At 45.0% G+C, this 16,306-nt stretch overlaps 1 protein-coding gene across 1 annotated transcript in view; it reads right to left on the bottom strand.

The window, feature by feature from the left end:
- The window catches only part of ARFGEF2 (ADP-ribosylation factor guanine nucleotide-exchange factor 2 (brefeldin A-inhibited)), a 97,204-nt gene extending 82,680 nt beyond the window's left edge, over positions 1–14,524 (bottom strand). Inside the window, exon 1 of the mRNA XM_006881619.1 lies at positions 14,404–14,524. Within this exon, the coding sequence (XP_006881681.1) occupies positions 14,404–14,524 (121 nt within the window). The remainder of the gene's footprint in view (positions 1–14,403) is intronic.
- Positions 14,525–16,306: the final 1,782 nt, after the last annotated feature.

Genomic DNA, 16,306 nt, shown 5'->3' with positions numbered 1-16,306 from the left:
CTGTGCCACTGGAGTGCACTAGCCTTCACAATCCTGCAGGAGTGTCAGCTATGGGTTAGTTACAATGCAACAGCACACAACAACAACTCAAATATCTTTCTCTTCTAATCTTCACCATTAATCACTTTCCTCCTTACAACAAATGTGGTAGGTAGCCTCCTACTTCAGTTAGAAATTAGAAACCACTACAAGGAGACTCACATCCTGTGAGGAAGCAAGCTATCAACTGACATACTTGTGCATCCATCCTGTACTCTCATCTATTACAAGACAGCTGGGGTCCAACCTTCCACCTCTGTAATTCCTATCTCCACCTACCTTTTCAGGAACGTCATGCCTTTGGTAGAACCTAGAATCAGATCCCTTCATGACTCTTCCACCACCAACCCTTGAACTTGTCTCTCTGTTTCTGCTCTTACCTACCATTCCCAGCCCACATCCTTCTCTCCACAGCAGGCAGGAGAATTCACTTAAGACACACATCAGATCACATCACTTCTTCACTCAAAATTCTTTAATGGCTTCTCATTTTACTCTGAGCAAAATCTAAAATCTTGTCCTTGATCTCCAATCCTCTGAGCTGACCCTCCTAATGCCCCCAAGATCTCACTGTCTATCTCCCCATCCCAAAGGCCTCCTTGCTCTTGAACACACCAAACAAGTTCCTGGGTCAAGGTCTTTGCGCCTGTTATCACTGCAACCTCAGGAAGGGTTCCCTCCCTCTATCACTTCCTTCAGTTCCCTGGTCCCTAACACAGTTTTGCAGTGGCCTCCTTCACTGCCTCTCCTTATAACTCTATCTCCTTGTTTCACTCTCACTGCCTCTCCTTATCACTCTATCTCCTTGTTTCACTCTGGCTTATTTTTCTTTTAATATTTCTCACTCTGGTCCTGTTATGGGTCAGTTCATCTATCATCTGTCTTCTGCAGCCCAGTGTACGCTCCATCACAGCTGAGACTTGCCTTTATCTGTTCTGCTCACTGCGGAATCCCTAGCATCTGGAAGGTGTCTGGCACAGAGTAGGTGCTCAAATAAACATCTGATGACCAAATGAATAAACTGAACTTTCTCTTTCCTAAAGAGTCCTGGTAGCACAGTGATTCAAAATGCTTGGCTGTTAAGTGAAAAGTTGGTGGGTCAACCACCCTGGCTACTCCACAGAAGAAAGAGGTAGCATCTGCTTCTGTAAAGATCTAGGAAGCACTAGAACTTTGGGGCTATTTACTACTTTCATCAACAACCTGTGTTAGACAGATAACAGAACTCTGCTTCCAGAAAGTAAAGACGATTTGAAGGATTTACCAAAGATCAAAGTCTTCAATATGGATTACATCTCAACATCAAGAAAACAAAAACCCTTATCAATGACTCAATAGACAACATCACGGTGGATGGGAAAATACTGCAGTTGTCAAGGATTTCACTTTACTTGGATCCACAATCAACACTCACAGTGGCAGCAGTCAAGACATTGAGAGACATATGACATTGGGCAAATTAAATTCAAGGACCTCCACAAACTGCTAGCGAGCAAGGATGTTAATGAAAAGATTAAGGTGCAGTGAGCCTGATCTGATTCATGGTATTTCCAATTGCTTCCTAAGCATCTGAGAGTTGGACAAAGAGAAAAGGAAAACCAAAGAATTCATGCCTTTGAATTGTGGTGTTAGCAAAGAGTACTGAGTATCTCATGTGCTGCCGAAGAACCACCAAGTCTGTCTTGGAAGACGTGAACCAGGGTGCTCCTTAGACGTAAAGATGGGGAAACGTCATTTCTTGTACTCTGGACGCGTTATCAGGGGCCAGGCTGTGGAACAGGGCATTACACGGGGAAAGGTGAAGGGTCAGCAAAAGCGATGATCCCTCAACGAGACTGGCTGACACAGTGACTACAGTAGGGTTCAAACATGGCAGTGATTCTGAGGATGATGCAAGATAGGGGCTGTGTTCTGATCTGTTATTCACAAGGTCACAATGAGCTGTAAGTCAACTTGATGGCAACTAACAACAACGGGCTGCTAAGAGTCAAAACTGGCTCTGGCTTTTTCAGTTGTTCTCTTTCTTAAATTCCTTCTTCCTTAACTGGGTTTATTTCCAACAGCAGTTAAACAAATTCAAGCCTTTTCAACCTTAAAAAAAAGCAAAAGCAAAACAAAATAAAGAAATTCTATGATTCATATTTCCCTCCTCCCCTTCACATCACAGCCAAACTTCAGGAAAGAGTTGTCTGTGCTCACCGTCTATATCCTCACCTCCCACACGTCTCAACCCACTGCAATCTGGCTCTCACCTCCAACATACCAACAGCCCAAGCTAAGGTCACTAGCATTTGACCCTATTGACTTCACCATCCTTCACGAAGCTCTACTTCTTGTCTCATTAACTCTATTCGCCACTCTCCTGTCTGAGTTCTGCCTCCTGACTCATCTCCACTGTGGATACACCAATTCCTCTGCCCAGCCAGGAGAGGCTGGGGCTCCTCAGATTGAGGCACAGCACCTCCACCCCCACCTTCCCTCCATAGTCTACTCCTCACTACACTTTCAACTCTCACCTAGATGTGACAATTATCTCCAAACTAGACCTCTGTAATGGGCACCAAGCTCATATGTTCATTTCCTACTTCCTGTACCCAGCTCAATACATCCAGTCTCTAACTCATTACCAATGCTCCTCTGCAGTATTGTCCTCCTCCCATGTTCCCATCCATCCAAAGCAAAGCACCAGCATCCATGGCATGAAGCAGAAATCTCAGGATTAGTATGAACAGTCCTCTTTCTTACATCCTTACTCAATCCATCATGTGGCTTTGTGAGCTTTAAACAAGTCAGGACTCCAATCACACTCATCTATTTGTATTGTCAACACTCCAGCCCATGTCACCTGGCTGATGTCATTACAGCCTCTTCATCATTCTTCAGCAATCCCTTTGTAGTCTTCCTCCAAAAAAGGCCTCAACACAGGGATCCAAGCTATCTTTCCAAAATTCAAACTTGCCCATCTTTCACTTTCTCCTTTATTTAAAGCTCCTGGGTGTCACCCCTTTGCTTTGAATCTAAAGATAACACTGCTCACCAGGATCTCTACGAGGTTTGCATAACAGGGCCCGGGGCAACCTCTCCCATCTCAACTCTCACCCCCCTCATTTACTGCTTTCTGATTCCACACTTATCTATGCCAGTTTTCTTGAGAACTCTGCTCCTCTCTGCCACAGGGCCTTTGTACAAACTGTTACTTTGCTGCAATGCCTCTCACCCCAACCTATGCAATTAGTATTCATCATTCAGATCTCCAGAATCACTTCTTTAGGATGTCTTTCCTCAGCCTCTGTTAAATGTCCCTGCAGGATCATGTCTCTCTCCTTTATAAAGGTCTTAGGAAAATATCTTTTTGAATAATATCCATCTCCCTTATTCAGCTGCAACCTCTAGGAGAAAAGGGTCCTTGTTCTGTCTTCTTGCATCCTGGCACTGGATATGGCCAAATAAAGATCTACTGTGCAAACATCGGCTTGGTCTAGTCAACAGATTGAAGGATTACACACAGAACAACAAACATGAACTGACCACTCCAAGGACTAACAGAAAATTTAAGAACTTTCTATCCTAGCACAAGAAGGCTGTCATCTTCACAAGCTCTGAGAACCTAAGAAAATTATCTGAGTGAAAAGACTGATTCATAACGAGAACAGTAAACCAAAACAAGCTTCTTACAGTAAGAATCAAGGAATGAATTAGCAAAAGCAAACTCTTTTCTAAGATAACCTTGTTGGAAGGAAAGCCAAGCATTCTCCCAGCAGGGAGGCTAAGCCAGTGAAATGGTGAGAACTATATGCTCTTCTGAGCTATTTATATAGGAGACTCCATGTACTTGCTGGTTAAGTACACGCTTTCACAAGTTCACTCTTTTCCATAAAGAATGGCCCTACTGTTTCCCCAGCACGGCTTTCAGAGTCTCCCCTGAGATCTGCAAGTACAGGACAGAGCTCTAAATCCTTCCAACCACTTGTTTTACCACAGCAGCTTGCAGAAAGGTCCAGAAACTAACCAGGGAGGCAGAGAACAGCAAGGCAACTAATAAAAAAAAAAATTTCCAACTCACAGCAACCCTCTGAGGCTCTGCTTTTTATTAACAAGGTCCATCCTCCCTCAGAGCAGCTGGATTTGAACCACCAGATAAGTGTGGCCCTTGGTTAGTGCAACATGCTATGTGCTACACCACCAGAGCGCCTACTGGTAGTAATAATGCCTCTGAATTCTAGCAGATAACTAACCAAGGGCCACGTGCTATGCCAACTCTTATACACTAGGCTGCTAACTGAAAGGTCAATGGTTTGAGCCCAACAGCAGCTCCGAGAGAGAAAGATACGGTAATCTGTTTCTGGAATCACACAGCCATGGAAAGCCTATGTGGCAGTTCTACTCTGTCCTACAGGGTCACTATGTGTCGGGGGTGGACTTGTGAGCAGCAGGAACAGGTGTTGTGTCAGCTGCTTTATTAGATTGGTTCACTAAGCGTTGACAGGGCAGTTAACCCCTGAAAGCAGGTCTGAACTTACAGGAGCATTTTTCTCCCCTACTGTGACTTCTGGGTTGAAGTCCATAGCTGCTAATCACCCTAAGTGGGCTGCCCTTCTCTCCCTGGAGATAAGCTCTGCCTGGCCAATACTAGCAACACTTGACCACTGGGCAATTAACAACAGTGAAGAAAAAAAAATCTGCACTTAAGTGCACCCCAGAAGTTTAAAGGGGCGCTCTGGTGGCACAGTACACAGGGAGTTGCAATGCTAAGCCAAAGGCTATGTTTTCCTGGGGAGTCTGGATTCACCAGCAGCTTCATGGGAGAAAGACAGGTAACCGCGTCCCGTACTATTTACTGCTTCAGAAACTCACAGCTGGAGGAGCAGCTATGAGCTGACTCTGAATCAACAGCAAAGAGTTTGACTTTGGCTTTGGTTGTTTTTTAAAAGAAATTCAAACGCACATGTTCGAGAGTCAGCTGGAAACATTACACAGATTTTAAACTGCAAGTACATAAAGTCGATGCTCCTAACCGCAAGTTGTTACTCAAGCACTAACGAGTAATCCTACACACTGGTAATATCACTGTCATCACAGGAAACAGAGGCTCCAAGAAGCTAATTTATTTATTCAGGAATGGATGACTATCAACCAGGCAATTTCAACCTCAGTTCTCAATCCTTCTAATCTAATAATGAAACACTTTCCAATAACTGGTAACAATTTTGTATTTAAATGATGTTTATTGAGAAATTAATTCTAAGGAATCACTAAAAGCTGTTTAACCAAAAACGTAATTTGTCAGGGTCTGAAATTCTCTTCTCAGAAGTTTCAGGATCTCCAGCACTCATAACTGGACCAATACGTCACATTACGACAGATGGAGGAAAACTGAAGAAAATAAGGAATTATTTTACTTAAATCCACAATCAATAGCGATGGTGGCAGCAAAAAAAAAAAAAATCAAAAGACAAGCTGCACTGTTGTTGTTGCTGACCGTCGAGTCGTAACCAACCCATAGCTGACCCTCCAGCCAGTTTTCCGAGGCAGTTAACTGCACAGGAGGAGATCGCCCATCCTTCTTCCACGGAGCCTTCGGGACTGCAGCACAGCTTCTTGGCACTAGGCCACCAGGGCTCCCTATGCTGCATTAGGCAAATTCACTTCAAGAACCTCTTTTTTTTAATTTTATTTTATTATTTTTTTTGTGTGTACGTGTACCGTCAAATCAGATCTGACTAGTACAGGAGGAGATTGCCCCTCCTTCCCTGGCAGAGCATCTGGTGGATTCGAACCGTTCGCCTCTGGGATTGTAGTTGCAGCTCCTTGCCACAAGAACCTCTTTAAAGTGCTAAAGAGCAAGGATGTCGGTTCACCACTAAGATGAGCCTGACCCAAGCCATAGTAATTGCTTCATATTCATGGAACACTGGACGATGAGTAAAGAAGACTGAAGAACAACTGATGCCTTTCACTGTGGTGGTGAAGAGCACTGAGCGTTTTATGGACTGCCAGAAGAACAAAGAGATCTGTCTGGAGGAAGTGCAACCAGAGTGCTCTTAGAGGCAAGGACGGTGACACTTCACCTCACAGACTTTGTTCATGGTGTCAGGAGGGGTCAGTCCTTCCAAAAAGATACCATGACAGGTCAAAACAGAGGGTCAGTGACAGGAAAGGCCCCTCCGTGAGATGGACTGACACAGTGGGCACAATAGGGTTGAGCACAGCTGGAGCTTGTGCGGAGGGACAAGACAGGCCAAGGCTTTGATCTGCTGCTCACAGGGTCCCTATGAATTGTAGTCATCCAGGCAGCACGTTACAGCAGCATCCTTAAAGAAAGCATCTAGCTCAAACGCCAAAATGTGCTAAGGTTAAAGAGTGCTAACCGAAAGGCTGTGGGACCCAAACTATCCACCAGCTCTGCGCCAGAAAAGCCTGGTGATCTGCTCTGGTAAAGCATAACTGGCAAGAAAAGCCTTCTGGGCTACTCTCTCACTGCTGGGTTACTACGAGGGATTTGATTCAACTGCTCCTAACAACATGCTGCTATAGGAATATTTCTGTTATAGTTCAGATTTCACTTAAGTCATTCAGGAAGCCGGACTTGATGAAGAAGATCAGGATCAGATGGAGATTCATCAACAACCTGCAGTGTGCAGGTGACACATGCTGAGACTGAAGAGGGCTTGAAGTGATTGCTGTGGAAGTTCAAGGACTACAGCCTTCAATATGGATTACACTTCAACATCAAGAAAATAAAAGTGCTCACCACTGAGTCAAAAGGCAACATCATAATAGATGAAGAAGAGAATAAAGCTGTCAATGACTTCATCTTGCTTGGATCCATAATCAACACCCATGGTACTAGGACTGAAGAAATCAAAAGACAAGTCACATTGGGAAAATCTGCTGTTAGAGAGACCTCACCAGAGGATGAAAAAGCAATGGTGTCAGCTTAAAGACTAGGGTGTGCCTGATCCAAGCCATTCTATTTTCATGCATCTGAAAGTTGGACAATGAATGAGGATGAAAAAGAAGACCTCATCTTTGGATTGTGGTGTTGGAGAAGAGTTCTGAATGTCCCATGGATGCCCAAGCCAACAAATAGGTCTGCCTTGAAAAAAGCAAAATCAGAGTACTCCCCGAAAGCAAGCATGATGATGCTTCATCTCACATACTTTAGGCGTGCTGTTAGGAGGGACCAGATCTTGGAAAAGGACATTATGCTTCAAAAGGTAAAGGGTCAGCATAAGAGAGGAAGGCCCTTGACAAGATGGATTTACACAGTGACTGTAGCAACGGGCTCAAGTGTGTTAAGATGGATCTACACAGTGACTGCAGCCATGGGCTCAAGGGTGTTGGAGATCATGAAGATGGCACAGGATACGACAGGGTTCAGGTTCAGAGAGTGGCTATGAGACAGGCTCAACTTGATGGTACACAACAACAGTAACAATGGTGAGAAGTTTTTTGAACACATCAAAATTAAAAGAATAGCAACAAACAACAATATTGTATCATACAAAAAGCAATGGATCATAAAGACATGCAAACTGAGTACTTTATACACATAAATATACAACAAAGATTTTTGAACACACTCCCTCAACTGGCTCTCTTCTCAGTGACATTTAAACAAGTTCAGTGTCTCCTATGTATTTAAGAAAAGGAAAAACCAATCAACCCCCCCCCCCGCCCCAAATGACTCATCCCTCTTCCTCCCCTTCACATCACAGTCAAACTTTGGGAGAGTTGTCTTTGCTCAGTGTCTGTGTCCTCACCTCCCACACATGCTTCAGCCCACTCCAATCTGGCTTTCACCTTCATGATGCCACCAAAACAGCTCACGCTAAGATCACCAGTGACCTACCTGTCTCCAAACCTCATAAATTAAACAGCACAAGTAGCAGAGCTAGATTTGATAAACTATGTGTCAGGACAGAGCATTCATGGTGCTATTTCCCCACCTGGCTGCATGGCTGTAGGCAAGTTGCTCTCTGAGCCCTTTGCCTGCTGAGTCCAAATACAGACATCAATTACGTGTCATAACTCCACAAATAGCAAGAGACTTTATTGCTCAAGAGAGCTCATTCATCAGAAAAACTCCACTACTCAAATGAAATCAGCTCTTCATTTCTTCCTTGAGTCCCTGCTGTTAGCCGCTGTCAAGTCAGACCGAACGATGAGACAGCCCCATGCAGCCCGGAATAAAACACTGCCCTGTCCTGCATGTCCCCATGAGTGAGGATATGACTCTCATGACCCACAAGTTAATGCAAAGCAAAAGGATAAGCAGTAAAAGTGGTAGGAAAAAAGCTGACATGTTTTGACCAGAGGCCTTTCAAACATATCTCAACATTCATCTAGAGAGGAGGTGGTCTCTCATTAAAACCTCACTGCCCAGATTCTTCAGTGCAGAGTAACCACTGGTTTAAAGACTCCATAGCTGGGCTGCAGAGTCAATTCTGGGACCCCAACCCCCTAAAGACAAGAGCAGAATTGCCTCAGTTTCCAGGGCTGTATAATCTTCACAGTGGTAGACTGCTGTGTCTTTCTCCTGCTGAGCAGCTTGAGAGTTCAAACCACTGACCTTACACTTAGCAGACGAGCAATTACCCACAGGGCTCCCAAGGCTCACTAAGATCATCTCACTCAATGCTGTTGAGTCAGAACCCACTCACAGATGACCCTGCTGGGTTTATGAGGCTAGAAATTGCACAGGAAAAGAGAGCTCATTTTTCTCTGGATTCAAATCACTCACTCTTTGGGTTGGCAACACAACTTCCCCAAGGCTACACCATAAGAGCTCACTAAGGCCGTCAGAAAGTTCATACACAAGAATGCCTATATGGAAAGGCAATAAAACATGGAAATGGTTAAAACACGGTGGGAACACTGACTCAAAACTGACTCGTCTACACCTAAAACACAGTTATAGTAGTGTAGTGGTAGAGCCCAGACTGGAAGTCAGTTCAACTTGGAGTTGCTGTGCCACTGGTGTGTCAAATGCCATAAGTGTTTCCCATGGTGGAAAGGTTTTGATGGAGTTCCCCAAATTAAGACAGACTAGGAAGCAGGATGGGCCCTCTACTTCCTAAATAACAGGCCTCTGAAAACCTTACGATCACTGAAGGAACACTACCACATAAACAACAGTGACAATTAAGCTCTTAGGTTCTGGAGTCATATTTCTCTGGCCTCTAAGGCAATAAAAAAGGAGGTTCAAATTGGCACAGAAACAGCCCCGGTGGCACTGTGGTTAAGGTGTTTGGCTGCTAGCTAGATGACTGGTGATTTAAATCAACCAGCTGCTTTCCTAGAGAGGGACGAGATGCACTAGCTTTGGTAAAGACTCAAAGACTCGGAAATGCTGAGGCACTCTTACTGTCCTGCAAGCCCCCGCCACATGGAATCCATTTCTTGGTAGAGGTCAAACTACATCCAAAATAGAGCACCATGCCCGAAAAGTAGACATTATTAGAACATAGTAGACAGACGTTGTGTTCCATCAAGCCAGAAACGACTCAGAGCTGACCCTCCAGTGGGTTGTCAGAAGATGTAAATCTTATGTAAGTCCTACGAGAGGAGTGTGCCCATCTTTCTCCCATGGAGCAGCTGGTGGATTCAAACTGTACTCCTTTGGGTTGGGAGCACAACTCCTTACTACTGAGCCACCAGCACTCCCTAGTAGATAGACAGATATTATATAATTTATGGGATTAAAAAAATCACTTTATTTCATATGAAAAACTAGACAGGTTTGTTCATTATTCTTTTTATACTGTCTTTGCAAAGACATGGACTAATGACACCCAGCAATCACAGAGCACTTAGCCCTTACTTAGCACTTTGTGCATATGAAATCATTAAATGAGAAACTGCCTCTTTTAATATATATACATATAGATATATATATGATGAGTTGTTAGATTAAGTTTTCCAAATTGTCAACAGATTTCTCCACATCAATTTAAAAACACTTAGATTAACTTGTTAAGTCTCCAAACTCCACATAGTTTAAGAGCAGAAATAGAATTTAAAGAAGGATTATGGAAGAAAATTACTCTTAAACAAGAGCTATAAAAAGGAGGTTTTAAGAGCATAGTGGTGTTCTCCAACACAGAGCTGAAAGGTTCGGGATGAGTAATACGCATCAAAGCTCTGTTAATGAAATACAGAGCAGCAGAGTCTAGGAGGTTAAGACAATCCTGGCAGGCTCTCTGGCTTTCTCAGATAAAGGTTGAAAGGCCACCATCTCTGAATCAGGCAGTCCCTATCTCTGCATTTAGCATTAAGTGTAGAAGAATCTCTGTGATTTCCTCCAAACCTGTTCTATCCCGATCATCACTGGGTTTACCAGCAATAAGCTGTCTTCATTGAGCTTATCCAGTGAACACCTACAAACTTAGTCTTTTAATCACATAATTGAATTCTTTTTTTTTAAACTTTTAAAAAAATTATTATTATTTTGTGTGGGTACCATCAAATCAGATCTGACTGGTACTGGAAGAGATTGTCCCTCCTTCTCCAGTAGAGCATCTGGTGGATTTGAACCATGTTCCTCTGGGACTGCAGGGCAGCTTCTTGACACTAGGCCACCAGAGCTCCTTCGTAATTTAATTCTTACTTTTTTGTATCCACACTCCAAATAAAGCCGTAAGTAATTTCTGAATGAAGAGGAGTAAGAATATTGAATCAGAGCATTTCTAATTTTCTGTGGTTGCCTCAATTTAAAGGATCTAATTCTTAAGATAATCATGTAGCAAGTGTTTAGTGAACAACTACCACATGCCAACAAGTGCTTTGAGCACGTCAAATAACTTAATCCTTATAATAGCCATATAAGAGAGGTATGAAAATGAAAGAACTTGTTAAAGACTGCAAATGTACAAAGTGGCAAGCAGGAGATTTGAACTCTGGTAGTCTTTCGTCCAGTGCAAAAAAAAAAAATTAACTATACAGTCTCTGCAGTCCTGACTCCCTCCCCCAGTATATTACAACTGGTGGAATCAGATTATGAAAATCATTTCCTGTAAGTGCTTAATATCATCTAGGCCTGGTTCAACTTTGAGCCCTTTACAGTTCTGCTTATCAAAATTCATGATAATCTAAATCTATACACATGGTCATCTCTGAAATGCTGGCCATCTGCAATGCTTCTGATACTTGATTCAGCCATTTTCGTACCATATCGATTTAAATGGGACTTCTGGACACACGACTGTGTCTGAGACGCAAAGTGATAGATCTCCAGATTATACACTGTGTTTCCTACCACTGTAGTAAAAGCAGTCAACATCACACCCAGGTGCCCCGACAGTAGCCGACAATGACAAGCATCCATGCCACCTAGACTAAGGAGGGAAACGCTGGTAGTTCAGTGGTAGAATTCTCATGATGTAGGAGCTGCGAGTTAGATTCTTGATCAGTGAACCCCAAGCACAGTCAGCAAAGGCTCAATGTTGCTGTGATGCTAGGTTTCAGTGGAGCTTTCAGGCTAAGGGGGACACGGAAGAAAGGCTTGGTGATCGACTTCCAAAAATCAAGTCAGTGGAACAAAACTCAAAAACATAAGAATGCCCAAGATCACGGGTCCAATAGAGACTGGTGGGACTCTGAGACTACATCCCTTAGACACCCTCCAAACCTGGAAGAGAACATCACTGACTCAATTATCAGCCAAACAATACACAGGCTGAGAAGGTGATCAATAACACCAGGAAGACATACAGACCTCAGAATAACCGACCATACAAAGTCCAAGGAGCAGCATGTGCCCAAGGATATAGTTCTGCAGGCAGGAGTAGAATGGACAGATTAATGGAAATGAGAATAACAGGGAGGAAGTGGGAAAAGACTGCTTAAATTGTAAGTATTGTAATATGTTATAAAACAAAAGTTGGATGCATGATTGAATGAAAAACCAGTATGTTTTGTTAAATCTTCACTCAATTCACAATTCAAGAAATAAAAATTAGCCAGTGACACCCTAAGGAGTTCTTGTGGCAGGAGCTGTGCCTCTCTGGCATAAGGTGGTACCTTTCTGACAGTCTGAATCCAACAGCAGCAGAAAGATGGCCAACTTCCTCCCCTGAAAGTCAGTCTCTGAAGACCCACTGCAAGATCCACTATGAACTGGCAGCAAGTGAGTGAGTGAAAATCCTACAGGTTTAAAGGACCCTATCTCACCAACCAGCGAGGGTGTACCTTGGTGCTGCTTTGTACCGAGGCTACTCTGAGTCGGGGTCAACGCGACGGCAGCTAGCGACATGAGGCCATTTCTTAGAACCTACTTCCAATACACTGAGCATGCATTCCACAATTTTGGCTGGAAAGATATGTACTTCTGAACAAAGTTTCATCTAATAAATTCTTTACATTATAGCACAATTGTAAAAGAATGTTTCAATAACGTAACATTCAACTTGGTTGAAATTTTATGTTTAAGGTGTTTCCTGAAGGAGAAAGGAAGCTACTTCTGCCAGACAACAGCCTGAAATTTCCACAGAAAGAACACTGAGCAGACAGTGCCTAGGCAGATTTCAAAGTAGCTTTAAATAAATATTCCTTTGTCTAACCATCAAACTACTTTTTAGTGTTTATCATGCTTACAAAACAATATCCAATAGTTAGCATTGACAGTCTGCATATAACAGCTCTAAAATTCTAACAAAATCTCAGTAAATTCCTATCATTCCTCCTCAGTTTCATCTTGGGTCACTACGAGTCAAAAGTGACTGCAGGTTAACTAACAAAGATACAACTGCTTCCAGATTCAGATTATCTGAAAAGGATAGAACAGGGTTCAAATCTGTTGTTAAGAGGGTCGTTTTGAGTCATATCTGACTCGAGAGCACTTAATGACAAGGGCCTCTACGGAAAGAGTTGTTAACCGAGGGAGTTTCAATCCTTCTGAAAATCTAATAAACATATGGTCCTTCTTCTCCAGGAAACTCATTCCTGGGTTTCAAGAGAAGAATCCCTACTCCATACCTTCCATCAAAGAAGGGGGGAGGGAAGATCTAAAAATCTGGGACAAAAATCAAAGCTTCTATCTGCTCATTCAGCTTAGAAAAACCAGGCCTTTTTTTTAAAAAAAAAAAAAATCCCAAAGCTCTGGCCAAATTGTTAATCTCACTGCCCTAAAGGCATTTCCCCTAAAAATCTGCGCAGTAGGTAATCCTTGCCTTTCCATAATCAGTTCAATTAGCACCTTCCATTACCTTCCAGGTTGCCCAATCTAAAGCGGATCTCGGGTACTCGCCATTGCATTTCTTTTATGTTCTTATTAGTATGAGTACTAAAAGCACATTATTTTCTTATTTAGTCTTGCTTATTGGATCCTAAGGGAGTGTTGGCCTAGTAGATATGCAGTTGCACCGTCAACCCAAAAGGCAAGCAGTTTCAATCCACTAGATGCTCTGTGGAGGCAAGATGGGCAAGTGCCTCGGATGCCATTTACAGCCTCTGAAAACCCGCTGGAAAGTCAGTTAAGAGTCAGTTCAGACCCACAGCACTGACTTTTTTTTTTTTGGGAAACGGAGTCCAAGCCCGGTACCAGCAGAGACCTTGTCCATCCTGAGTGCTTACTACTGTTTCTGATACACTGTAGGTATTTGCTAATTATGTGTTCCACGAATGAAACGAAAAGGATGTTGATGTTGCCATCAACTATCAAGAGGTTTAACTAGCTGTTTGCTAACCAGGCTCTCTCTTTCCACAATCTGCCGATCCATCCAATCAGCAAATATTGACTGAGCATATGCTATGTGCCTGACACTGTTCCAAGTGCGGGGGAGAGAGCAGAGAATGAAACAAATACCCTCGCCTTCGCTGACCCTTCGTTTTAGTGGGCCAAGCAGTATTAGCAGACTTCTTGCAAACTGCAACGCCTGTAACTGTGCACGTTCCTTCCTTAAGGTCAAGAACGATGGGAGACCATCAATCAGGCACTTGAAAAGCACACTTGAGGGGTTCCCCCAGAGCAGCTGGGAAGCTCTTCCCACCTACTCGGTCCACCTGGGAGGCCCGAAGCAGCAGGACCCAGGTAAAGAGACAACTCAGGGCCGGGCGCTGGGCTTCTGAGGACTTAGGAGAGGGGAGGAACCGGGAAACAGGACAGCGACGAGTCACGGCAGGAATCCTGGGCTGCAAGGTGGGGGAACCAGCCCTGGCTGTCCCCAACTTGCTAGGTGACCTTGGGCCAGTCCTGGGCTTCCTGGGAATGAGTCTCTCTCTCGGGGGTAGAACGAGGAGGCCGGGCGGGTGGGGATTCGGGGTTCGGGGGAGGGCGAGGCGGGGGGAAAAGGAGGCCGGGCGGAGGCCCGGCGGGGTAACGGCCGGCGTGGGGAAGCCGGGGCGCGGCCGGGGCGGCTCACCCACCGAGCGCCACCTGGCAGGCCCTGCGCAGCTGCGAGTGCTGGGGCCGCTTCACCTCCTTGTCGGCCAGGATCTTCTCCAGGGCCCGGGACACGAACATGCTCTTGGTCTGGCTCTCCTGCATGGCCCCGGGCCGGCGAGGGCTGGCGGCCCCGCGGGCGAGCGGCGCAGCCGAGACGGAGAGCGAGACTGTGGGCCCGGCGTCCCGGCGGCTACCGGCCGCCCCGTCAAGAAGCGACGCCGCGGCCCCACGGCGCCGCCATGTTGGGACGCGTCACGTGACCACGTGACTGGAGCAGCCGCTACGGGCGCCGCGCGTCTGTCGACCCCGTGACCTCCCGGGGCGGGGCCTGGCGCGGAGGAGGCGGGGACTAGCGCGGAGGGGGCGGGGCCGGGTGGGCGAGGTGGAGAGGGGCTGAAGATGGAGGGAGGAGGAAGGAGAAAAGGCAGCGAGGGAGGGAGCAGAAAGAGGTGAAGAGAATATAGAAGAAGGGAGCTCTGGGGGCCTCGTGGCAAGAAGCGAGCTGCACTGCAGTCCCAGAGGAACGCTGTTCGAATCCACCAGAGGCTCTGCGGGGAAAGGAGGAGCAATGTCCTCCTGTACCACTCAGATCCGATTTGACGGTACATGCACAAAATAATGAAATAATAATAATAATAATAATAATAATAATAATAATAATATTGAATGTGAGGGGAAACAGAGAGAGGTGGAGACTGAGGGAGAGGAGGCCATGAGGATAGGAGTAGAGGAGATGGCATCATCAGAGGTGAGGAAAGAGGAGCTGGGAGGGAAAGAAGAGGTGAGACTGAAAAGGAAAAAAAGGAGTAGAGAAAAAAAGTTGAAAGACAGTGAGGAAATCAGACAAATGGTAAAGAGCAGTGGAGAAAATGGGGTGACGAAGAGGAAGAAGACTGGAAGAAAGAATTGGGGAAGGAATGAGGTGCTGAGGAACTAAGAGAATGGGGCGAGAGGAAAGGAGGAAGAAAGGGTGAATGAAGGAATGAGACAGTGAAAGGAATGAAGAGATGGAGGTGGGAGAGGAAAGAGAATATAAAAGGGAAGAGGCGCTTTTCTACAAAGATGGCCCTGAAAGCGAAGAAGGAAGCCCCTGCCCCTCCCAAAACTGAAGCCAAAGCAAAGGCATTGAAGGCCAAGAAGGCGTCCTGAAGGGCGTCCACAGCCAAAAAAAAAAAGGTCCGCACGTCACCCACGTTCCGGCGGCCTAAGACGCTGAGACTCCGAAGGCAGCCCAAATACCCCCGGAAGAGCGCCCCCAGGAGAAGCAAGCTTGACCACTATGCCATCATCAAATTTCCCCTGACCACTGAGTCAGCTATGAAGAAGATAGAAGATAACAACACACTCGTGTTCATTGTGGATGTCAAGGCCAATAAGCACCAAATTAAACAAGCTGTAAAGAAGCTCTATGACGTTGATGTGGTCAAGGTCAACACTTTGATTAGGCCTGATGGAGAGAAGAAGGCCTATGTTCGACTTGCTCCTGATTATGATGCTTTGGATGTTGCCAACAAAATTGGGATCATCTAAACTGAGTCCAGCGGGCTAATTCTAAATGTAATAAATTTTTCTCACCAAAAAAAAAAAAAAAAAGAGGGAAGAGGCAAGAGAGTTACAGTGGGAAGGAAGCATGCTGGGAGATGGATGAAGGTGCAAGGTGCAGGACGTGAAAGGAAGACGGGCATCACAGAAAGAAGGTGTTTCTGTGGACAGTTTCCATGAACAGAATTCCGTCATGCCCGTTGCTGAGACATGCAATGTCCACACAGTGCTCCTGTGATCACACTACAGCCAATGTCTGACAACACGGCTTGCTCCTGTGTTCTGTCAGGAAGGACTCCCCACCTCCCTCTGAGTGTATCTGGTGTATTTTCATAATCCTGC

This window comes from Elephantulus edwardii, unplaced genomic scaffold, assembly GCF_000299155.1.
Source record: "Elephantulus edwardii isolate Elephantulus edwardi_28Jun2011 unplaced genomic scaffold, EleEdw1.0 scaffold00015, whole genome shotgun sequence".
NCBI lineage: Eukaryota > Metazoa > Chordata > Mammalia > Macroscelidea > Macroscelididae > Elephantulus > Elephantulus edwardii.
This window is presented reverse-complemented; position numbering and strand designations above follow the sequence as displayed.